Genomic DNA, 23,617 nt, shown 5'->3' with positions numbered 1-23,617 from the left:
GGAGCTTCCTCCTCCAAGGAACCATGGACGACCACTAGACTGGTCAGTGGCGACTCCAATGCCCTGATAGGTGTTGATGTTATCGTAGGCACGGACACCAATGGCAATTTCAGTAAGGCATCAATAAGCACCTGAATGGAGCACAGCAGTGGCTCAAGGAGAATCAGTGCCAATCCCAGTGCCACTGGTGCTATGATGCTGAGTCCCTGCAATGCCTTCTCCACAGCCTGCTGCACTCACTTCTCCAGCTCCTCCTCAAAGATTGCCAATGTCAAAACGGACTGGGACCAAGAGGAGAATTAGTGGTGGATATCTGGCCCAGTGGAGGCCGTGGCAAACTCCTGGGAACTATGGAAGACTGGTGCCTCTCACCATGGGGTCGCTTCAGGGGCATCACAGCTGAGGCTGGTGCATCCCCGTGCCTGGCACTGTGCATCGACGGAGACTGATGCCAATGCTTCTTTGGCTTCCCTCGCTGCTCAGATCAGTCCTGCCCCAGTGCAGAAGTCTAAGACAATTAACCTAACGTCCCTGGCATCTCTGAAGTCTCTGGCAGACACGGACGAAGCCATTGACTCCCTACCCCCAACGTCGATGGCTCAATGATCATCAGTGCAGCTCAGACATCCCTCGATGTCAATGCCTCCAAAGCCAATGGTTCGGTCTTCCAAAGCCCGAAGAGTTGTTCCATCTTCTCCAAAAGGACCCAGCATCCTTTAGGGGGCCATTTGTGTGTACTTGCGGCAACCCCGGACATCATATGATGCTCCCAGACAGAAGACACATCATGGGGATCCGTGATAGCAATAGTCCTCCCACATTGGGGATATCGCTGGAACCCTGAACATGGCATTGCAAAACAAAAGGGATACAAGATTGAAATAGACTCCAGTGTCTGTCGGACACCAAATGTGCCGCCGCCATGGAGATAGACAATGAAATGAAGGTTAGCCATAAATGTCAAAAAACCTACCTAGGAAAGATAGAGGGGAGAACTGAGGGACCCTCATTGACTCGCACAATACAAATGGTACCACAAAGCGAAAAAACATCAGGAAATATCCTTAAATTACAAGGAAACTCAACCGTGTTTGAGATGAGCCAGAATAGACTCGTGATATGATGCATACCTGAGCATGCTCAGAGAGGCCCAGTCAAAGTTCTAGAAAATTTGACATAAATTTTACATCTTCAGCTTCAGCTATCAGATTCTGCATACTACATTTATTAGAACAATGCAATATAATCACTGAGTAATAATTTAAAATTGAAAACTGAAAGGTTTTTTTTGTTTTTTTTTGTTTTTTTTTTTTTAAGTCTTTTGGTGCAGAATTCCCCACAAGAGTGCAGTAATAGAACATCATAATAAGGGCTTCTGGTTTTCGGCAATTTTACTTTAGCAATCTAAAGGGAGCTTTGAGTTGTAGGCAGCACCAACTTCTTCCAGCTGCCACTACTTGTCGCAACACAGCATTGTCCATTGCTGTTGCTACAAATGATAGCAGTTTAAAAAATTCAGTGCTGTTTTCAGCTCCTCTTGGATGCCATAGCTTGTTAAGGCTTCTCATTTTCAGGTATTTTAATTTGTCAGTTAGGCAGTAGACTGCTCTCTCCCTATACACTCTTGCTCCACCTCTCCATTCTCACTCTATTCCCCTAGCTTTTCTCTCCAACATACACTCCTCCCCATCCCAGTTCCCCCACATACCACTCTCCTACACACCTTCCCCACACATTCCCTCCCTCCAAACTCTGACTCCCCCACCCCACACAAGTAGGGGTATCACCCTCCCATGCATTCCCTCACCCCATCTTTCCAACAGGTCCCTCCTCAACTTGTCTCTCCCCCAGCATGGACCCCTCCAACTCATTCCCCCAGTCTCTCTCATCTGCTTCTTTGCCCCTGCCTCACCTTCCGACTTGTATGTAGGAAGCACCCACTGAAACATGGCTTCTTTTTCCACCACGCAGCTCACACTGTCTCCGGTGCTGTTTTCAGAGTTTCAAGAGAACAGCGTGGGAGTTTGAAGCATCATGTGGTGCAATTAGATTGCACTGACTTAGGCCCTTCCTCCTGCCGGTTTGCGGAATCAGCTCATTTCATTGTAGCGCTTCCATGAGCTGGCTCCTTCCAAATTCTGCACAGTCAGATAATTCCTTGAGGGTGGAGGGGGGAATTCTGCATAAATTCTGCATTGTGTAGAATTTCCAGGGGAGTACAAGGAAGTGGTGTATTTATAAATTTGGTTTGGAATTCTACTTCCCACAATGAATGGACTGCAGATACCATTCCTTCAAATCATCACTGTCCCAGGGTTGAGGACAATGCCCTTACAAACAGGGAAGCAATCCAAGATAAATGAGCAATCTATGCCTCTCAGTGATGTTTCCCAAAGATGATGATTGAGTGACACTTTCCTATGTGGAAGGCAGTTTCTTTTCCCATTCAAACCTGGATTTCTCTGTTGATACTGACAAAACATCAAGAGCTCCAAATGGGGATTCCTGGATGTGGACCCAAGCATAACTTTCTCTCGCACACTGATTCTTACCCAACAGTTTTGTGTGTTTCCATCAAGGTGGTTCCATTTGGTCCTGGTACAGGCATGGAGTTGTAGCGAATGCTGACCTGTGACTTCCTGAGTAAACCCTCACGGGCTATCTTGAGGCCCTCGTAGAACACAGCTAATAAGAAAACAGCTACGAAGGCTCCAGCCATTTCTAGAGGAATGAGAGCATGAAAAACCACCGATCATGAATGGGAAATACGCAATAAGTGTAAACACTCAGCCTTGTATGGGACAAAGGTGGCCCATAAGCTTTTGCTCTACAAATGTGGGATACATTTACAGTATTCAAGGTCAGAAACACAATTTAGTGGAAATATCTCTCAAATAATAAGATCTCCAAAAGCATACAAACCTGTTAATGAACCCTTAACTGAATCTGATACATTTAGAGACCTTCATAACTGTAATCAACAACCTTCAACATTCATGATGCCTCCTTTATAATCATAGGTCTCATTTTTTAAATTTGTTTGCAAGTAAACCCACCAATATAAAGTGCAGGCAGTTTTGGGTCCTTGAAACATTGGAGAGTGACAAATGTATTAAGTGGAGGGTGTTCAAGGAAGATAAGTAGCATTTTCATATTTAAACTGATTGCACTTTTTATTGGTGGTTTTTATTGGCAAGCAAATTCAAAAAACGAGACTAATGTCTATGAACGAGGAATCATGAATGATGAAGGTCTCTAAAATGTATCAGTTTCAGTTAAGGATTCCTTAAGAGGTCTGTATGTTTTAGTAGATCTTATTTATTATTTCATACACTTACATAACATGCAATAGATGTTCTAATAAATTAATCAGATTTCTTAATTAAGCATCTCAATGATACGCTCTTCATTAGTATTAAAACTTAAACGTTTTGGGATGGTCTGGTGGTTCAGTATCAGTGCTGTGCGCTGCCATGTGGAGGATCATCAATTCAAATTCTTGATCAATTCTTCCGCATCCTGGTTCAGCTAGGGCCAGGAATGTTGCAGAGACAGCGTTCCCAGCCCCTGGGAGGAGGAGTGGGGAGAAGGGCAACACCTGATGGCCAAATTTAGAGCCCATGATACAGGGTTCCAGAGGAAGCTCTGGTGCTTAGCTCCCAGTCTCAGGACTGTTGCTGCAGTGACCAGACTAGGAACAGTGGGCAGGTGGGAGTACAATTCCCAGGAAGTTGTGAGGGAAGATTCATAGTGTCAGATCTTGAACCTGGTTCCAGTTGTGCTGGAAGGAGGATAAAAAAAAGAGAAAGGAGAAACTACTGGGCCAAAAATGAAACCCCACTGCATTTTTTTTCCCTTAAAAACAGGAAAGCAATGAATAATTTGATGTGGATACAGCAAATAAAGTTATCCAGAAGCAACACTGCTTCAAACAGGAGAGCACAACAATTTTAAGGTCATCTTGATTAATAATGTGGTAAAGCAAATTTGCTTACCGTAAACGGTGTTCTCCATAGACAGCAGAATGAATTAGCCATAACATGGGTGATGTCATCTGGTGGCACTGAATGGACTGCTTTTTCTTACCTAGTAGAGCTTTTGCTCTATTGAGCATGTGTGAGAGTTCCAGCCCCTACAGTGCCTTGTGAGCCCCCTCAGTTGATTTGAGAGCTAATTCTAGCTAGTCAACTCTCCAGGGAGGCAGATGGTATTTATCATGGCTAATTCATCCTGCTATCTACAGAGAACATTGTTTAAGGTAAGCAAATGCTTTCTCCATCAACAAGGAGGGCTGAATTAGCCAGGATGTGAGGAGTCCCAAGCTGACAGTTGAACCTGAATTAGCATCCCGAACCCCACTGTGAAGAGTACTGGATGAACAGACTACACAAAACTACTTGTCCGAATTTACTGTCACTCAGAGATTGACGCAAAGCTGTGTTCTGATAACCATATTGCAGCTGTCGAGAAGTATGGCTTGCAGATAAGCCACTGATGCAGCCATGGCTCTGATTTAATGAGCCTTGATGGTGTCTGTAAATTTGCAGACCTGCTAACGTACAGAAGTGCACAATGTACATTTGGCCACTGCTATGCCCAGTCTGTTAGGATCGTAAGACAAATAGTTGCAAAGCCTGATGATATGGCTGAGTCCTCTTTTTGTAGTAAGCCAAGGATCTTTTACAGTCTAGGGCAGTGGTTGTCAAACCTGTCCTGGGGGACCCCCAGCCAGTCAGGTTTTCAGGATATCCACAATTAATATGCATGAGATAAAATTTGCATGCAATGCAGAGACTTGTCAGCATCTCCCAAATGAGAGGAAGAAACCTTGGACCAGAACTGAGAACATCCTTGGTGAAATGTTGTTGTAAGCTTGAAAACCAGCTATGAAGTGGGTATCGTTCTAAAACCTGCCCTTGCTAATGAACTCTAATGAGCATGAGAATATGCCTATGCATTGAGGTATATATGACAGCATATGCATTCCAACAGTCCTGTGGCTATAGGAGGTGGCAACAGCAATTTGGACCAGCGCTGGAACCCTATGGAACTGGGTATTCGAGAGAGACTCTGAGTTAAAGAGACAAGAAGATACGGTCAATCATTCAATTCTACTAGACCGACTCATGGAAATAGGCATCGCAGGATCAGCCTTGGACTGGTTCCGTTCATTCCTAACCAATAGATCATTCAAGGTAAAAATCAACAATAAACAATCACACCTAATCAGATCCAACTTGGGTGTTCCTCAAGGTTCTGCCCTTTCACCAACCCTCTTCAACATATACCTGCTTCCTCTCTGTCTCCTCCTCACCAAGCTGAAAATCAAGCATTATATATACGCGGATGATATCCAAATTCTAATCCCTATCAATGAGTCTTTACAAAAATCTCTTACATTCTGGGACATTTGCTTTCAAGAGATCAGCTCACTCCTCTTCAAGCTTAACCTTGTCATCAACAAAGACAAGACTGAATTCCTAATCATTTCTCAAGATGAAAACTTCGTTACCAAGGAGACTACTTACCCAAATAATCAGTCTCAAGTAAATAGCCATTCTCTGCCTATCTTCCCTTCAACGACGCCAGATAACATCAAATACACCTCTTACGTCAGAGACTTAGGCACCTTCTTGGACAACCAGCTGAACTTAAAAAGGTTTGTCAACAATACGACAAAAGAGTGCTTTTTCAAGTTACAAGTACTTAAAAAGCTTAAACCCCTCTTGTACTTCAATGATTTCTGTTTGGTTCTGCAATCAATCATACTCACCAAAGTAGATTACTGTAACTCGTTGTTGCTTGGGCTCCCAGCTGTCACCATTAAGCCACTTCAGATGTTACAGAACTCAGCCGCCAGAATTTTAACGAATACTAATAAGAGGGATCACATAACACCTATCCTCTACAACCTCCACTGGCTCCCAATTAAATATAGAATCATCTACAAAGTGCTGACCATCATGCACAAAACCCTCCACAAACTTGCTCCAATCGATCTCACCTTCCAGATTCGCCCCAATACCTCCACAAGACCTAAAAGAAGAGCTTACCAAGGTACTCTCTTCGTTCCTCAAGTTAAAACTTCTCTAAGGTATCGGTTCAGACTGATAATCTACTGCAACGTTCTCCGACCTTAGAGATATCCGCTACAATTCATCTGATCTGACAGAAGGAAAGCTCTCTCCTGTAGAGAATTAATCCATAATTCAACTGATTTGATTTTCTGGGAGGGGATTAGAGGATTTCTTGAAATTCACCAGGAACCCTATCAATTGTAGCAGCTGAAATGATTTTTGCAGGGTTGCTAATACACCTTCCCTGGAGTTCCTCATCACAAGCCGGTCATCCAAGATAAGGGAAGTCTTGAATGCTCTGATGCCACAGATGTGCTGCTGTTACAGCCAGGCACTTGGTGAAGACCTTTGGTGGTAATGCCAGTTAGAAGGATGCATTGAGAATAGGAGTGTAAGCATCCTTTAGATCCAGAGCACACATTCATTCCTCCTTCTGGATGAGGGGGAGGATTGTGTGGAGAAAAATAATTTTGAATTTCTCCCAGAGTATATGCTTGTTCAGGCTTCTTAAATCCAGAATAAGTCTCAATCCCCAGATTTCTTGGAGATAAAGTAGCAGTAGGAGTAGAACCCTTGGTCATGGTGATAGAGGAAGCAGTTCTATCCCCTGCTGTTTGAGGAGCTATTCCACCTCCAGGTGGAGTTGTTTCAAGTAAGACAGATTCAGATTGAAGGCTAAGCAATGAAGAAGTGTAGGAAGCTGAGAAATATGAAAGTGGTATCCAGACGCCACAATCTTGAGACTCCAACGATTTTTTTATTTTGGGTCACTCCTCCAGGTAGTGCTGGATTCTCTCCCCTACTGGTTGTTGGGTTAGGAGGATGGTCAAAAACTTGGTCCAGGCTTTGGCTGAACTTGGATTGATTTCAATGACAGCACATGCACTCTTGAAGGCAAGTCAGAAGTTTCTGCTATTGCAGAAGTAAAGGTGGCATCCAGTTCCGTTGGAATTCTCAGAAGGGGCATCTCTGGAAATGCGGCCTCTTAGAAGCATAGTAAAGGCGCCTTGCAGAAGACTGTTGTTCCTGTCCATAGAGGGGGGACTGGATTGCCACATGCTTTTCCTTTATTTGAGCAACTGAGCTTTTCTCCGAAGAGGTGACCATCCAGGTAGGGGATTTCGGCCAACTTGTCATGGATGTTGTCATCGGAAGCCACTGGATTTTAAGTTTTGTGGCAAACTCTTATGGAAGATATCAAGGTTCATGCCATGGTATCAAACATCTCATCATTGGCTCAGATAAGATGGCACATGCAGTTCCACCTGCACTGAGTGAAGGAAAGGCTTTATGTTCTGTAAACAATCATGTAAGTATTGAACCATATACAATTGGTGAGCTGATATTTGTGCATTAAGCATGGAGCTTTAAAACACTTTCTTACTGAAATTGTCCAATAACCTGGGATTCTTCCTTGTTGTCTAGCTGTTTTTAGAGCTGATTGTACAACAACTGTTGATGGAGTAATTGCACTATCCTAAACATTTCATGGACTGGGATATCCACTAGTTCTGCTAGTGTATTCAGAATTTGGAGGTGACCAAAGACCTTAGCATGTGGATCTTTGTCTTTATGTATGTTCACTCCAATTGCTTTTCCAAATTTGTCCAGAAATCTGGAGTAAGAAAGGTCTTCCGGTGGATATTTTCTGTTTGGCAACGGCAACGCCCAACCTATTTTTAATCAAAAGAAACAAAAATTTGGGAGAACTGTCTATGGACCTCTGCCTGCTCCAGATAGAAGACTAAGTCTCACTTGCAGTTTAAACTGTGCAGTGCTTGTTCACCTTTTTGTGAACGGGGTTTGGGAAAGAATATTGGCAGGATGATTGATTGGTTCTCCGCCAGCTGGACTTGGCAATCCAGCTCCTCCTTAATCGTTGCTGATGCCAACACTGTCTGGGAGGAAGGAGGGGTGGCCAGATCTTTGGACCAGCGAGGGGGATAGGCGACTGGCACCAGTATCGTGGGAGACCCACTGGCACCAATACAGGATGGGCTCTCCTCGCTACAAGGTCACTTTGGGGGCATCGCAGCAAAAGCCAGTGCATCCCTGCGCCAGGCACTGTGCATCAATGGGGATCAGTGACAATGCTTCTTAGGCTTCCCTCGATTTTTGGGCTGGTCTTTCCCTAGTGCCGAGGTCAAAGATGACGAAATTGGCGTCCTCAGCCTGGAGGAGATGCCACCCCTATCCACCTATGCCACCTCTATCCACTGGTGGCATCGATGAAACTGACGGTCCCGCCGATGTCGCTGGAATGGTGTCCATTGGTGCGGCTCCAAAGTCCCTTGATACTGATGCCCATGGCTCATACTTCCTCGACCTGAAAAGCTGATCCATCTTGTCGAATCAACTGGCTAACGTCCCTTCAGGTTCATCTGGGCGCATAAATGGCAACCCCAGATGTCATACGATGTGAGGCAGAGGATTCATACCTCATGAGTATCAGCGATAGACATGGTCCTCGGGCACTGGAGGTATTGGTGAAAGCCGGCCATGGCTATGACAGGACGAAACAAAAGCATCACAAAGTCGAAAGAGATGGCGGCGGGCGACAATGGCCAGCATGTACCGAGGCATCTCCACCATGGGGGGGAATCAACAGCGAAAAGAAAACATACCCAAAATGCTGAAAACTCTGGCTAGAGACACTACAGGAAGGCATCAAGAGGGACCTGGCAACGGAATCGAAGGGAAAAAACCACAAACATGCCAAGAGCAAAAACATTTTCCACAAGGCTAAAAACAGCCAACGTGAGCTCAATCACACCATGAGGCTTACAGCTCCGTAGAAAAGAAGAGAGACTGAAGAGGGACCCCATGTGGATATGCTGTGTAGGGCATGCTGGGCATGCTCAGTGTATCTAGTCAAAGTTCTAAAAACTCTGACGAAAGCTTCCGCATCAGGACTCCAACTGATGATGTCACCCATGTGTGAGGATTACCATCCTGCTTGTCCCTCAGAGAACAGGGGATATGATAGGTTCTGTGTAAAAGCTTGATCATGAGTTCCACCCATTTTGCACAAATAAATAGACACAATGGGCCTGATTTTGATAAGCATTTACATGTGTAAAACTGGCATTTACATATGTAAAAATGCACTTCAGCAGTGCAAGTGGGCTTTTGAAAATTGCTGCAATATATGCCACTGAATTGTCCATTAATTTGCTCACACAAGTGCACTTTACACACACAAATGGCTTTTGAAAATTGCTACAATAGTAGTTACATTTACACATAAATTCTTTTTAAAATTACCCCCATATGCACAAACTCCATATACTCCTCCAGTCCTTTCCCTTAGGAGGTGCCCAGCTCTTCATTCCACTTAGAAATAAAATGTTGAGGAGTATTTTTTTTTCAAATTTAAAGGACAATATACTTCTGTAAGTTATTGCAATGAACTTCTTATGTCCTTCTGGATCTGTCAAGAAATCCTCCAAATCAGTGATTTACCATAAGGAAAATGAGACTGCAGTGCTTTACACAGTTGGAAATAAGCTCACATACAGATGCTTGGGAAACTCTGTGTCAATAATGGAACTGCCGTCAATAGCCAAAGTTATAGAGGATTGATGTTCCGAGGCTTGATGCATTGAGCGCATCAAGGAGATGTGCGATGGCACCGGAACCATGTGCTTCAATAGCGCACTTGCCCTGTGTGTTGATGGTACTGATGCACAATGTGTCAATAGCACCAATGTGCCAAGTGGTGTGCGTCAACAGCACCAATGCACCCAACACTCAGTGCTTGCTGTTCTGGCAGGACCGTGGAATGGCACCTCTTTATCTTTGATTCATGCCTCTTCTGAGTACTAGACCCAGAGGATCAGGCTTGTTCCGCCAAGGGGGGAGATATTTTGGAGAAGCTCCTGCTGAACTCCATTTCTAGGGAGGCAGACGAGGCTGCACTTCGGGAAGAGGACCGACTGCAGCTTCTAGGAGACTTTCTCAGTTCCTCCATTTTCCAGGGTCTCAATCTTTGGGTATGTGGGAACATCTGTCCACAATCAACGTAGTCGGCCTGGTCGTAGTCTGGTCCTAGATATCAGTAGCACAAGCCATGTCCATCAGTTATGGACATTCTCCTACTGCAAATGCAGTTTTTGATGCCACTTATTGTAGCCTTCTTCTTTCCAGATATTATGAGGAAAATTTTCCTTTATCTTCTTTTTTTTCTTTGAGAGTAGCATTGACAAAGTATTGTTTGGGGGCTCCTAAGGCATCAAGGCAACATGTTGGAAAAAGTTATAAACATTTTCTCAAAAATAAACCCATTAGAAAGATAGAGGTACACATCCATGTTGGTGCTTGGATGAAAAAAGATTAAAGAGGCACACAAAGGCAACTCCCGCAAAAGCTCTACTAGCTAAGGGGCCGATGCAATAAAAATCGCAGAAAGCGGGCACTGAAAAGTCAGCGCCCGCTTTCCTAATGTGCGCATGGTGCCCGCAAGGGAGGCATCATGCAATACCCAAATTAGGGGGTCGCGCTATCAAGGAAGCACTAGGGTCGCTTGCGCAACCTTAGCGCCTCCTTGCTAATGCGACCCCACCGCGGCTGCTGGTTATGAAGACCAACGCCGGTAAACTCGGCAACGGTTTTCATAACCGGCCGTCTGCCAGTAATGAAAACGGCCACTGATAAACTCGGTGGATTAGCGCTGATAAACTCGGTGTCCGTTTTCATTACTGGCAGATGGCCGGTTATGAAAACAGACGCCGAGTTTACTGGAATCGGTCTTCAGAACTAGGCAGTCTGCTGAGGTTTGTTTTTTTTTTACTTAAGAAAAGAAGTACAGAAAAGCAGGTTTTTTTGCTTTTCTGTACTTCTTTTACCTGCGCTCAGCTATTAACGCATGCTCCAGGCACACTTTTCTTTTTGCATGCGGAGTGAATGAGTAATAGCCTCATTCACAAGTATTTGCATGTGATGAGTGCTATTGCATTCACTCTGCATCCGACGTGGGTTAAACAGATGCACTGTATTGCATCGGCCCCTAAGAGAGAGAGTTCTGTTTAGTACCACCAGATGACTTCACCCACATGTTATGGTTAAATCAGCCCTACTTGTCAACAGAGTAAAAGCACTTACAGAAAAGAAAATAGACTGATCTCTGCAACACACCCTGGAACCATCCCTCCCCCCTTGCTTCCCTCTGAGTGACCTGCCCCAAGTTGTAATATAACAGTTCTACTATGATCATTTGTATATCACTTTATATTTTATGGAAATGCAATTTATAAATAAAACTGAAATGAAATGAAAGTTTTATAACAGTGAGTTCGTGATCATAGTCTTGTTGATTTTAATCATTTTTCTAAAATACATTTTTCAAAGCCTCTTATATGTCCTGTCTGTGTATTAACTAGACTGTAAGCTCCATTTAATTTTTATTTATAGGCTTTTATATACCGAAGTATTGGTAATGGCCTTCACTCCGGTTTACATTTTAACAATGAGTACATTACCAACCAAAGTAGCAACTTTAACATGTATAACTTTGCAACGAAGAGATACATTGAATTTGGTGGATCAAATTGAACGTATGGGGAATTGGGAGAGAAAAACTTTGATAGGGAGAGGGGGATATATACAATAGCAACTTAAGAGAGAATGTTGGGCACATCAGTTGGCACGCTGATCCGAGGGGGTACAGCTGCAATTCTAGATGGGAGTTAGGAGAGAGAGTTGAGCAGAGACCATTGAGCAGAGACCATCTCTTATGTGTGTCTGTACCATACTGCAAAAGTCTAATAGCTCTAAAAATAAGCAGCAGTCATCATAGGACTCTATAGAAATAAGTAGTCAAATAAATGGTTAAAAAAAAGGCCTTCTATTGACTGTTTTTACCAGGTCATCAATAGAAATGACTTTAAATGAGGTGGATTAGTAGGTCAGGGTAGCTGCAATGCTGAGACCCAGATTTGATTCCTAAGTCTATCTCCTGCTCCATGGGCTGGTAGAGATTCCCAGTCAATACATAACAGCAACAGATACTCGTCAGGCTCAGGGTATACACATACCAGAGGGTACTGAAGTTATGGCCCATAAGGATAGTCATTGTGATGGGGGTAGGGAGGAAGTGTTAAAAATGACTAAAACCCCAGAGATAGTAGCAGATTAAAGCTTATGGTCCTGAAATGCCTGCTCAGGAGATTCTAACTAAGCAAGAATATCAAGAGGAAAAGGAAGATAGACATGTAGTAGAAATTACATTTGATTATTTTTGTCACCTGTTTCCCATGCCATGTAATAGAATAGCTGTGTTTCTGGTGATCTGAAGCTGATCCTAAGTAATGATCTGAAGATTGACAAACAGCAGGACAAGGCAGTAGGGAGAAACAGCAGAAAGCTAAAATGCGTACAGTATAATTAACAGAAAAATAAAGAATATGATAATATTTCTTTGCAAAATCGCTCGTGAGTCACCTAGAGTAATGGCTACATTTCTGATTTATATTCTGCTCTTTGGCACTTCAAAGTGGATTACATTTATATCTGGAGGTTTAAAAACAGAGTAGAGGCAAAATGGGACAAAATTTGCACTAGAAGCCCTAATAACTGAGCCTGTAGAACCTTCCTATGGCTATCCTGGAAGAGAAAAGGGTGAGGGGAATCTTGAAGTACCGTATAGGCATGCATAATGCAGCATTATTATGTGTTTTTCAGTGGAATAAAAGTTGTCTAACAAGCGATCATGATAGGAGGTTGAAAGAGAGTAGACTCAAGAAAAGTATAAGGAAATATTTCTTCACAGACAGGATAATGGATATATGCAATAGCATCCCAATCGAGATGGTAGAGCAGGGGTAGGCAACTCTGGTCCACAATGAATATGCATGAGATGTATTTTCAAAAAGTAGAAGCAGTGCATGCAAATACATCTTGTGAACAATTCAGTATGAATATCTTGAAAACTGAACTGGCTTAGGGTACTCTAGAACCAGCAAAAGCATTCAAAAGAATTCAAAAAAGCCTGCGGCAAGCTCAGATAATCCTTGGTTATCAGGAAATTAGGGTAAAGCTAGAGATCAAGTAAGGTCATTGGTATTGCAGAACAGGCAGATGAAATGGGCTTCACGGTCATTCCCTCTTTCTACTATATAAATGTAGATGAACTTAATAAAATAATTCTAACCTCCAGGTGTGTTGATCATTAATCCAGAAAAGAGTAACTCCACATGCTGATACCCAAAGTAGAAAGTCATACGCTGCAAAAAAGCAAAACATTAACATTCACAAACTTGCATTGATCCTAAAATCACTATAATGTAAAAATTATATAGGATAGTGTTTGTTCTTCTAGAATCTTTTTTTCTGAATAGCCTTTAAAAGTCTTACACAGGTTCAGCTCCTCCAGACAAGAGAAGGCAGGGAAAACCAACATCATGCTCTTCTGCGTGACCATCTCAACTGATATCAGTATCCATGGTGATACCAAACCGGCCAAAAACCCTTACTGCCCAATGTTCACAGAGACCATAAAAAGCCATGAACCCCTTCTTTACAGGTAACATGTGACTATCATACCCTTGATACTCATGTGCATAGTGTCAGATTGTGGGCACCTCTAATTGGATCCATATGGCTCTGCCATGCTATTTCAGCTATCGTTACCCATGCCCATTGAGGACTGGAAGAATAGCAAACAACTGCTGTCCATACTAATACTGTGTCTATGTTCCAAATTATTCTGCATTTTAACACTATCTGGCATGCTCAGAACTGTCTTAAATCCACACCAAGCTTAGAAACTGTAAAATACCAAAAGCTTTAGAAGTTCTAATAGACTAGCTATATAATTCTCAGCCATTTTTTAACTAAAGATCAAAAAAAGCCAGAAAAATTATTCTAGCTAAATGTGCTATGATTTTTTACTTCCATCTACATTGAAAACCACAAAAATCAATTTTTCAGAATGCCTAAGGGCAAAATTATACTGAGTGCATGTCTCTGATCTAATCTCTTCCTTTAAACTGACACTGCACATCAGTTCATCCCACAAAGAAGGAAATGAAAGCAGAGGATGACCAGAAAAGCTGAAGGAATCATGAAAAAATATACAAGAAAAAAACAGGTGGGCCAAAAACTTCACAATTCACAATCTGTATGCCAAGTCTCTGATGATTTTGGCTGATCGCGATCCCAGATTTGGGCACGATTTGTAATTCGATGTGTTATCAAACTAAAATGTACTGTTTTGACACAAAGCTATGATTAGGCAAAACTAGCCAGCCAGGGTGCCTGGAATGGCAAACTGTGGCTATTTCTGTTTGTATCTGCAAGATTGGCTCAGCTATATGTGTATCTGTGAATACATCAATAAAAAGAAACAATTTGTTTCATGTATGCGGTTGTTCTGGGCTTAATTTACCATCATGTTCATGCTGTTGTGGTCATGGCCTGGCTTTGCTGTGGTATGATGCTGATGGTCTGCATGTGGATCTGTAGTTGTATCCATGGCATTGGTCATGTCATGGTTATGGTGATCCATCGCTGGAGGGAAGGGAGCAGCCAGTCACGCTCTTGTAGATACTTTAGAAAAAAGCAAAAACAGGAAGTTAAAACTAGTTGACAGAAGGAGGCATCAAACTATTCAGATATGTTCTCAGTTCATACAGCAGACCCTCATTTCTGTAAAAGTTCCTTAAGTGCATGTAAGGTGCCAAAAATATTGCTTTATAACTTGTTCCTCCCCAAAACATAAGAATGTTGACAGTGGAAAGATGGATCTCACCGAAAGCCTGCAGATAGCACAACTGTCAAACAAAAATCCCAGTCTAACACGTTCCAGCTTTCTGCAGGCCAGCCCTGAGGTGTGGTGATAGAGCTGTGACACTGTCATGTAATGATAGGTTAGAGGGATTTGGATGCATCAGAGACAGAGAGACACATTCTGGCCACAGGGGCTTAATGTTAGTTAGGGCTCAAGCTCTCAGCTAGAGTAAGAAATTAGAGCTCTTGGTACAATGGATGGAGACAGGAACTACAAAGAGAACAAGAAAATAAAGCAACTATAAAATACATCTTTAAGCATCCTTAATAATTAGTGCTGGATTTTACAATCTGAAGTCATGAGCATTAGTTGTTTCCCTTAACATAAGCATTTTTTATAACCAAATCTAGTTTGCATGCAAGCACTTAGTTTAAATAATATTGATCACATTAAGAAACAGAGTTAATGAAGCCCCATCACATGTCAGTCATTGGGAGGCTCTGTTGCAGGTGCTGTTGCCCACGATTCACAATCTTTCTCACTTTGCACGTCAGGTGAACTTCATTTGACACTAAGATCTGCAACAGAATAAACGTACTTGAAGGAGTAGAGAGAATAAAAAGAGATTTAAGAAAACTCAAGGAGTGGTTGAAAGTTTGGCACCTTGGATTCATTACTAAGAAGTGCAGTCATGCATTTGGGGTGTATACGATGGGTAGCAAAAGATTGATATGCATGAACAGGGAAAGAGACCTCAGGGTCAGGCCTGGATTTAGCAATAGGCAATTGCCTAAGGCACCAAATATCCAGGCCACAGAGGAGACAGCTTCTGCTTGCTTCATGTCCATGTCCTGGCACAGCATCAAAGGTGTGCCACTGTGTCTTCGGGCATCAATATCTTAAATCTGGCAGTGCATGGAGTGATTATGTCTAACGGTGAGAAGGCAGTGAAGCAATGTGATAAGATGATGCTAAGGCCAGATGGATGCTGGGCTGCAGAGAGAGAGGCATAACCAGCAGTAAAAAGGAGGAGATAATACCCTTGGACAGGTCTTTGGTGAGGCCTCACCTGGAGTACTGCGTTCAGTTTTAGAGACCAAATCTCAAAAAGGATAGAGACAGGATGGAAGCAGTCCAGAGAAAGGCGACCAAAATGATGTGGGGTCTGCATTAAAAGCCATATGAGATGAGACTGAAGGACCTGAATATGCATACCCTGGAGAAGAGGAGGCAGGGAGATGTGATACATACAGGCTTTTAAACACATGAATGGAATTAACAATGCATAGGAATCAAACCTTTTCCAATAGAAAGAAAGCTGTCAGGTTAGGGGGTCATGATATGAAACTCCAAGGAGGTAGACTTGGAACAATATCAGGAAATATTTCTTCATGGAAAGGGTGGTGGATGCATGGAATACCCTCCTGAAGAAGTAGTGAAGACAAAAAAGGTCACTGAATTCAAAAGGGCATGGGATAAACACAGAAGATTCCTAGTGGCTAAAGGATGGAAATGAAGAAAAGGGGTAACCTATGTTAACTGGGGTAAGCTACATTGAGCAGCAGTAACTACCCGTAACAGAGGGCATGGGAGTAACCTACTCAGCGACAGTTATTACCCTAAAATAAATAAAAACATGGGTGAGCAGACCAAATGGGCCACTTGGATATTTTTCTGCTAACCTTTACTATGTTGTCCTCCCTAGAGTTTCATTTGTGACTCCAGTAGAACTAGGGGTCATGAAATGAATCTCCGGGGGGGGATGACTCAGATCCAACGTCAAGAAATATTTCTTCACAGAGAGGATGGTGGATGCCTAGAATGCCTTTCTGGAGAAAATTCTTTTTCACTCAGCGCATAGTTAAACTCCGGAATTCATTGCCAGAGGATGTGATTACAGTAGTTATTGTAACTGGGTTTAAAAAAGGTTTGGATAAGTTCCTAGAGAATAAATCCATAATTGCTATGACGGTAATTAATAAGCTATAGTAGCTTGTGATCTATCTAATGTTTGGGTACTTGCCAGGTACTTGTGACTTGGATTGGCCACTGTTGGAAACAGGATACTGGGCTTGATAGACCCTTGATCTGACCCAGTATGGCATATCTTATGTTATGAAAACAGTAAATAAATTTAATGGGCTTAGGATGAACATTGTGGACCCCTAAAAGGTTAGAGATTGGAAATGAAGAAAAGGGTTCATGGGGCTAACTTGCATGGAGCGGCAGTCACTACCCTTAATCAGAAGGCATGGGATTGCTACCATTAACCAATTAGCCTTGATGCTTTTGGTGCAACTCTAACATCACTCTCAGCTTCAGCAGGATGGGGAAAATTGGATTCAGATGACAGCCAAAACTGGGCCTCAACTTTTACGGTCCGGGTACTGATACGCAGACATCAGGGAAAAAGCACAGGTCTGCTTCTACAGCCAAAACCAAAAGCAAAGCATGTTCAAGCAGCATGTCTGTCTGTAAATATTGTAGCCATTACAGAGTGGCTGATACTACCCTAAACAGAGACATAGGGGTAACCTGCACAGAGTGGCGGTTATTACCATTGGAAACTTGCTGGGCAGACTGGATGGACCATTTGGTCATTTTCTGTCATCGCTACTATGTGATCAGCACACACTAGGGCTACTTCCTGCCAGCCCCAGCAACAACAAGGTGCTGGGGAAACACCGGTATATCTAAGGGGTGCTTTTCAGCTTTTCTCCGACTCCATCTGCTGGAGGGGAGGCATGACCCAGCAGTCTGGACTGATCCTGGTACGTACAGGGAACCTTTAACTATCTTCTTTCCATTCCACCAGGCTGAGTAACTGCTTCTGAGATCTGGGTACAAGAATTTTCACTGAACCAAAGGTGCTAGGATCCAACTTCCTTCCCCCATCCACACAAAGAATACAACAAATTCACCAAGCCAAAGTGCAAAACAAGACATTTGCAGGCTCATGCTGGACAGGCATCAGTATAGCCTCTAATTGTTCCCAAAATGATTTCGAAATAGCTAAATCTCATCTCCCTGAAGGCTTCTATTATTCTTAAATTCCCCTAATTGGCAGCAAATGTCCAGGCTCATATTAACATGGTTCGAGAATTATTGCAGGAGGAAAGGTCTAAGGCTGCCTTAGGCACCACTAATGGCTCCAACTCAGGCCCCCACCAGCCCCCTCTGTAATCACATCCCACTGACAGGGCTCTGGGAGATAAGAGTGCACAGCGCTACAGGCGAAGTTCCACCTAATCAGGTTACACAAAACTAATAAAAAAAAAAAAGTCACCTTCATATGACATCTTCCCTATTCCTAGATGAGTGATCTTTGGACCACTAATTAATATTGTCAATAATTATTCCCACAAGGCAGTAAATCACATAAGGGTAAACTTAATTCTATAAAGTAGTGCAATCTACTATCTTATTTTATAAATTGTGCTCTTCAAAGCTTAGGCCAACAAAAACAAGTTATAACTGTTTGTATCAAACCTGTATTTTTTCATGGAAAATAATCATTGCATCTGGAGGGACCAAAATGCCATGTATCCATGTTGGGACAGCAACATGTCCTGCAGACCTCCTGCAAATGTTCCTCTCACTTCCAGCTTACTTAGATAAGATGTTGTGAATTATTCATGACATCTGAAGACTCCAGTATAACGTGGTTTCCTCCAGGTTTATGGACAGGAAATAGTACTCCCACATCAGTGTTAATTTAACCATACTGAGATTCTTCAAAACATCAGCATGTCTGCTTCTTGACTTTTCTTTTTTTTTGTAAATAACGTTTTTATTCATGCAGCACATATCAAGTACAACATATTACACGGGATCACGGTGATAGTCATGTAAAGAATAGAAAGAAAATCAACATCATAAATGAACATGGTTATCCCTTGTACATACGTAGGAAAGATCCAGTATGTTCCCCTTATCAACTATGTACAGCATTAAATGTTTGGTATATATTCCCCCGAAACCCCCCTCCCCCCATCTGAGAAAGGAAGCATAATGACCACCTTCACACAATGCAAGAGAGATTCACTCAGCCAAAAGAAACATTTCACACAGCCAGCGGGAAAAGCGTCCATGGATATATAACATAATCCCATTCAAATATCCAAGAGGCGCCCACAGTAACCTAGCATCAAAGAAAAGGGATCCCAGGGAAAATCAAGAATTAACTTGAGTACACCAGTGTGCGTGTGCTTTGCCAGTGCCAATAATAATGCCATGATTCCTCAAATCTACAAAGCTTATCCTTTTTAAATGCAGTCAGTTTTTCCATATAATAAATCCAATGCAGGCGACGAAGAACACTATCAAATAAGGGGGCCATAGTGTTCCTCATTCCCTCACTGCCTGCATAACAGCCTTAATAAAAAGATACTGCTGCTTCGAAATGGTATCTATGGGGCAATTTAAGAGGACAGTTCTAGTGGATAAAGACAGGGATACTTTCAGAAGGGTTTGCGACTTTCCTTTTTTTTTTATCCCAATCTATTTTCCTGCTTGTACTTTGGAAATAATGTACACACTATTAAAAATCTCTTGCCTTTTTATATATCTCCTTCCAGGGCTAGAAATCTGCCTGGCAACAGGTCACCCAGGTACCAAAAACTTATGGACTGGCACCCAACTGGAAAGATTCTAGCAGGGGACAAGGAGTGAATTAGCCATGCTGTCTTGGGGCGCAATGTCATCCGGTGGTGCACGATTCGGAACCTTCTCAGTATAGCAGAGCTTGACACTCTGCCACGTGAGGACGTTCCCGTACGATTATCTCAGTTATCAGTTTTTCAGTTGGTATTAAAGCTTCAGGACTGTGTCCAGCCCAAACAAATCTAGAGGCTGCCAGGGAAGTGGGTGGGTTCGCATGGCTAATACACTCTGTTAGCTATGGAAAACATCATTTATGGTAAGCAAACTTGCTTTTTTCCTTTGATAAGCTGAGTGAAATAGCCATGCTGTCTTGGGGAGTCCCAAGCTGAGGATTGCTGATTTCCGAGGGGGAAATTTAGTTAGCCCTTTCTATATCTTTTAAATTATTGACCTTAATATAACTATTTGCAACCCTGATCACCTAGGTGGCAGTCTCTAGTGACCTCCTACAGCAGATAATACCGCTCTGCCCAGTGCATCTGACTCGGAAAGCCTGTCCAGCCAATAGTGAGATGTGAAACTGTGGGCCGAAGACCATGTTGCGGCTTTGCAGATATCAGCTATGGGCACGTTGTTAAGATGTGCTAAGGAAGATGCGGTCGCTCGAATCTGATGTGCCTTGACTGTTTCAGAGAGAGTTATGATAGCTGAGATGTAACAGTGATGAATACAAGCTGTCAACCAGTTAACTACAGTCCTTTTAGAGACCGCAACTCCAAGCTTGTTGGGGGTTATAGGAGACTAACAGCTGTTGGGATTTCCTGTGGCTCTGTGTCCTTTGTTTGTAATAAGCTAGTACCCATTTACAATCCAGAGTATGTAAAACTTATTTTCTATCATTTTTAAGCGCGTTTAGGAAATACATTGGCAGGGAGATTAATTCTTTCAGATGAAAGGCAGACACTTTCAGCAAGAATTTTGGTTGTGGGTGCAGTACTAACTTGTTGTGGAAGAATTGCAGATAAGAAGAGATGTGAACTAGGGCTTGTAGTTCACTGATCTTCCTGGTTGACGTAACCGCTACCAAGAATAGAACCTTCCAAGTAAAGTATTTCAGTGGCACTGCCACTAAATGTTCAAAGGGGCTTGTGTGAGAGCTGTTAGTACTGTGTTAATGTCCCAAGGTACGGGTGGTTTTCATATTAGCAGAAGCATGTGTAGGAGGCCCTTCATAAAGTGACATATCAGCAGATGTGTTGAGATAGATAGCCCATCTACCCCATAGTAGTAAGCTGCAATTGTGCACAAATACACTCTTACTGATGACATTTGAAGGCCTGTTTTGGACAAATGGCAAAGGTAGTTGAGTAGGAGTTCTGGAGGACAGCTGAATGGGTCAATTGACTGTGAATGACACCTGCGTACGTAACAAATCCATTTGAAGTAGTAATTACGGCGAGTGGAGGGTTTCCTTGAGGAGAGAACATCCTGGATTGGCTGAGGGAGGTGTATTTATTTATTTATTTTTATTTTTTAACTTTTATATACCGACATTCTTGCATTAAATGCAAATCATGCCGTATCAAGGTGTAACCATTTTAAGACCTGGCACTCAACATCCAAGCTGTGAGGTGGATTGAGGAGAGGAGAGGATGGAGGAGGGACCCATTCTCCTGCGTCAATAGGTTCAGTTGGTTTACTAGGAGCCTCAGTGGTTGTGTTGAAAGTTGCACAAGAAATATGTATCATGGCTATCTTGGCCACATTGGAACTATGAGAATCATCTCTACTGATCCTGGACAGACTTTTGTATCGTTCGAGTTAAGAGTGAAAATGGATGAAAGGTGTAGAGTAGGCCCTTTGACCATGAGAGAAGGAATGTATCTTGTGACTCTTTTGGGACTGTGTAGAAGAAGCAAAATCTTTGCAGTTTTGCATTGTATTGAGTTGCAAAGAGATCTGTGTGGGGTTTGCCCCTCTTGGCGAATATGGTCTAGAGTCCATTCATGTGGGTGAAACACTCTGCTGAGTTTGTCTGCTTGAATATTCACTATACTTGGCAGATATTTCACTTTCAATGAGATGAACCATTGGGCTGCCCACTTCCATATCAGAATCACTTCCAGGCATAGGTTCATGGAACCTGTTCCTCCTTGTTTGTTTATGAAAAATATGGCCACTTGATTGTATGACCCATGACCCCCTTCCCTTTAGGAAATGTTCAAATACTACTAAGGTATTGAGGATCGCCTTGAGCTCCAGCAGTTCATCTTATATGAAGCTTCTGTGGTTGCCCACAGGTCTTGCGTCTGGTATTGGAGAACATGTGCTCCCCAACCTGTGGTAAAGGTATCCGTGGTGAGAACTGAGGTCATAAGGGTGCTCCTTCTGTCAGGACTTTCGGTTTAAGCCACCAGACTAAGTCTTTTTTCATTGAAGCCGTAATGAAGACCTCGGTGGAAAGTGGTTGGGACACCATTGTTTTTTCAAGCCCCACTGCAATCTCCCCCAGGCTTCGCAGTAGCGCAGATTCCACCAGGCCTATCCACCAGAGGCCCGCGGGTTCTTTGTTGTTTTGGTGACAGGGTGAGGCAGTTGTTAGAATAGTTCGGGGTGCAGTTTTTGCCGCTTCCAAAGTTTGCCACCTGAAGTGGCTGCCTCATTATAGAATTGCCCCTGCATGCTGCTTTCCACTACTAATGCCATTTGAGGCATTGGGACCCCAGCTGAAGGTTTTGGGACCCCATTTGGGTTCCTGATCCACAGTTTGGGAAGCCTTGCTGTAAGAGACTTTTACATTTTCACTGCCTTTCTTTACTTGGGGGGGGGGGGGGGGGGGGGAAGGAAAAGAAAGGACTCCTGAACATCAAAAGATAAGACTTAAGGTCATGGAACCAGTGAGTTTCTAATTGTTTAAAAACTATGCTAGCCTTCATCTCAGAGATTATAAGGCTGTTTTAAGCCCTCCTTATGTCAGACCATTATGGTCATTGTGCTCCCTGCAGCATCAATAAAACAGCCACAGCAGACAACGTAGCGTGCACTACATGAAATCGTGGCTAATCAAATACTGAGGATGCATTAAAAAAAGAATGTATTAAAAAGAGAACCCTGTTACCTGTTTCACAAATAGTTGGATATTTGTCTGTCAACATTTTGTCATTACAAAATACTTTAGTTTTATACCTACTTAAAATAAATCAAATTTACAAAGAAAGTCAATTTAGTAAACAGTTTAGTTCAAATGCAATTAAAGAAAATGGAGTCACAATAAGAAAATTCATCTAAAAAAGGTAAAGTACTTTAATTCTGTTAAAACTGTAAGCAAAACAGAGTGTTATTTGTGCCCATTTTGATCCGCCAGCTAAGATTGGATTATTTAAAAAAAAAAAAAAAAAAGAGCAAACTAACTCAAAATGTTAAAGCAGCAACAGAGTTTAATATGTGTGCAAGATATGTGATGCTGAAGTACCACTGGTGAAGGAGGCATACAATTCTAAAGGGATGGACCCAAGAAACAAATCGGAAACCGATCCAGTTGGCTGTATTAGAGTGAAAACAATAGGAATCGGATGATGTATGGGTTTGGCGTTCATTTGTAAATTGTATGGAATTAATATATTTCTGTACGTGATTTTGTGACAGTGTACATGTGACAGCAGCCCAGCAGGCATTGTTAAAATCCTGCCAACTGAATTGCCCCTGAGGCAGCTCTACGAGCGAAACTCGGCCAGAGTCGGGCACATAATAAAGGGCTTCGTGTGATCATCCGATTCCTATTGTTTTCACTCTAATACAATTCTAAAGAGCACAAATGCCTGGTATAATCAGATAAAAGGGGAAGTGAGAGTGCATAAGAACATAAGAAATTGCCAAGCTGGGTCAGACCAAGGGCCCATCAAGCCCAGCATCCTGTTTCCAACAGAGGCCAAAACCAGGCCACAAGAACCTGGCAATTACCCAAACACTAAGAAGATCCCATGCTACTGATGCAATTAATAACAGTGGCTATTCCCTAAGTAAAATTGATTAATAGCCACTAATGGACTTCTCCACCAAGAACTTATCCAAACCTTTTTTGAACCCAGCTACACTAACTGCACTAACCACATCCTCTGGCAACAAATTCCAGAGCTTTATTGTGCGTTGAGTGAAAAAGAATTTCCTCCGATTAGTCTTAAATGTACTACTTGCTAACTTCATGGAATGCCCC

General features: G+C 42.6%; 1 protein-coding gene across 3 annotated transcripts in view; it reads right to left on the bottom strand.

Moving 5' to 3' along the window:
- The window catches only part of SLC31A1 (solute carrier family 31 member 1), a 117,944-nt gene that overhangs the window by 10,694 nt on the left and 83,633 nt on the right, over window positions 1-23,617 (bottom strand). For all 3 annotated transcript variants that reach the window (XM_029612645.1, XM_029612647.1, XM_029612648.1), the window contains 3 exons: window positions 14,461-14,621; window positions 13,225-13,297; window positions 2,553-2,721 (listed from right to left, as the gene is read on the bottom strand). In XM_029612645.1, the coding sequence (XP_029468505.1) occupies window positions 2,553-2,721; window positions 13,225-13,297; window positions 14,461-14,580 (362 nt within the window). In that variant the 5' untranslated portion in view covers window positions 14,581-14,621. The remainder of the gene's footprint in view (window positions 1-2,552; window positions 2,722-13,224; window positions 13,298-14,460; window positions 14,622-23,617) is intronic.

Source organism: Rhinatrema bivittatum, chromosome 8, assembly GCF_901001135.1.
Source record: "Rhinatrema bivittatum chromosome 8, aRhiBiv1.1, whole genome shotgun sequence".
In the NCBI taxonomy this organism is placed as follows: domain Eukaryota; kingdom Metazoa; phylum Chordata; class Amphibia; order Gymnophiona; family Rhinatrematidae; genus Rhinatrema; species Rhinatrema bivittatum.
Note: the sequence above shows the minus strand (reverse complement) of the source record. Positions and strands in the feature narration are given on the sequence as shown.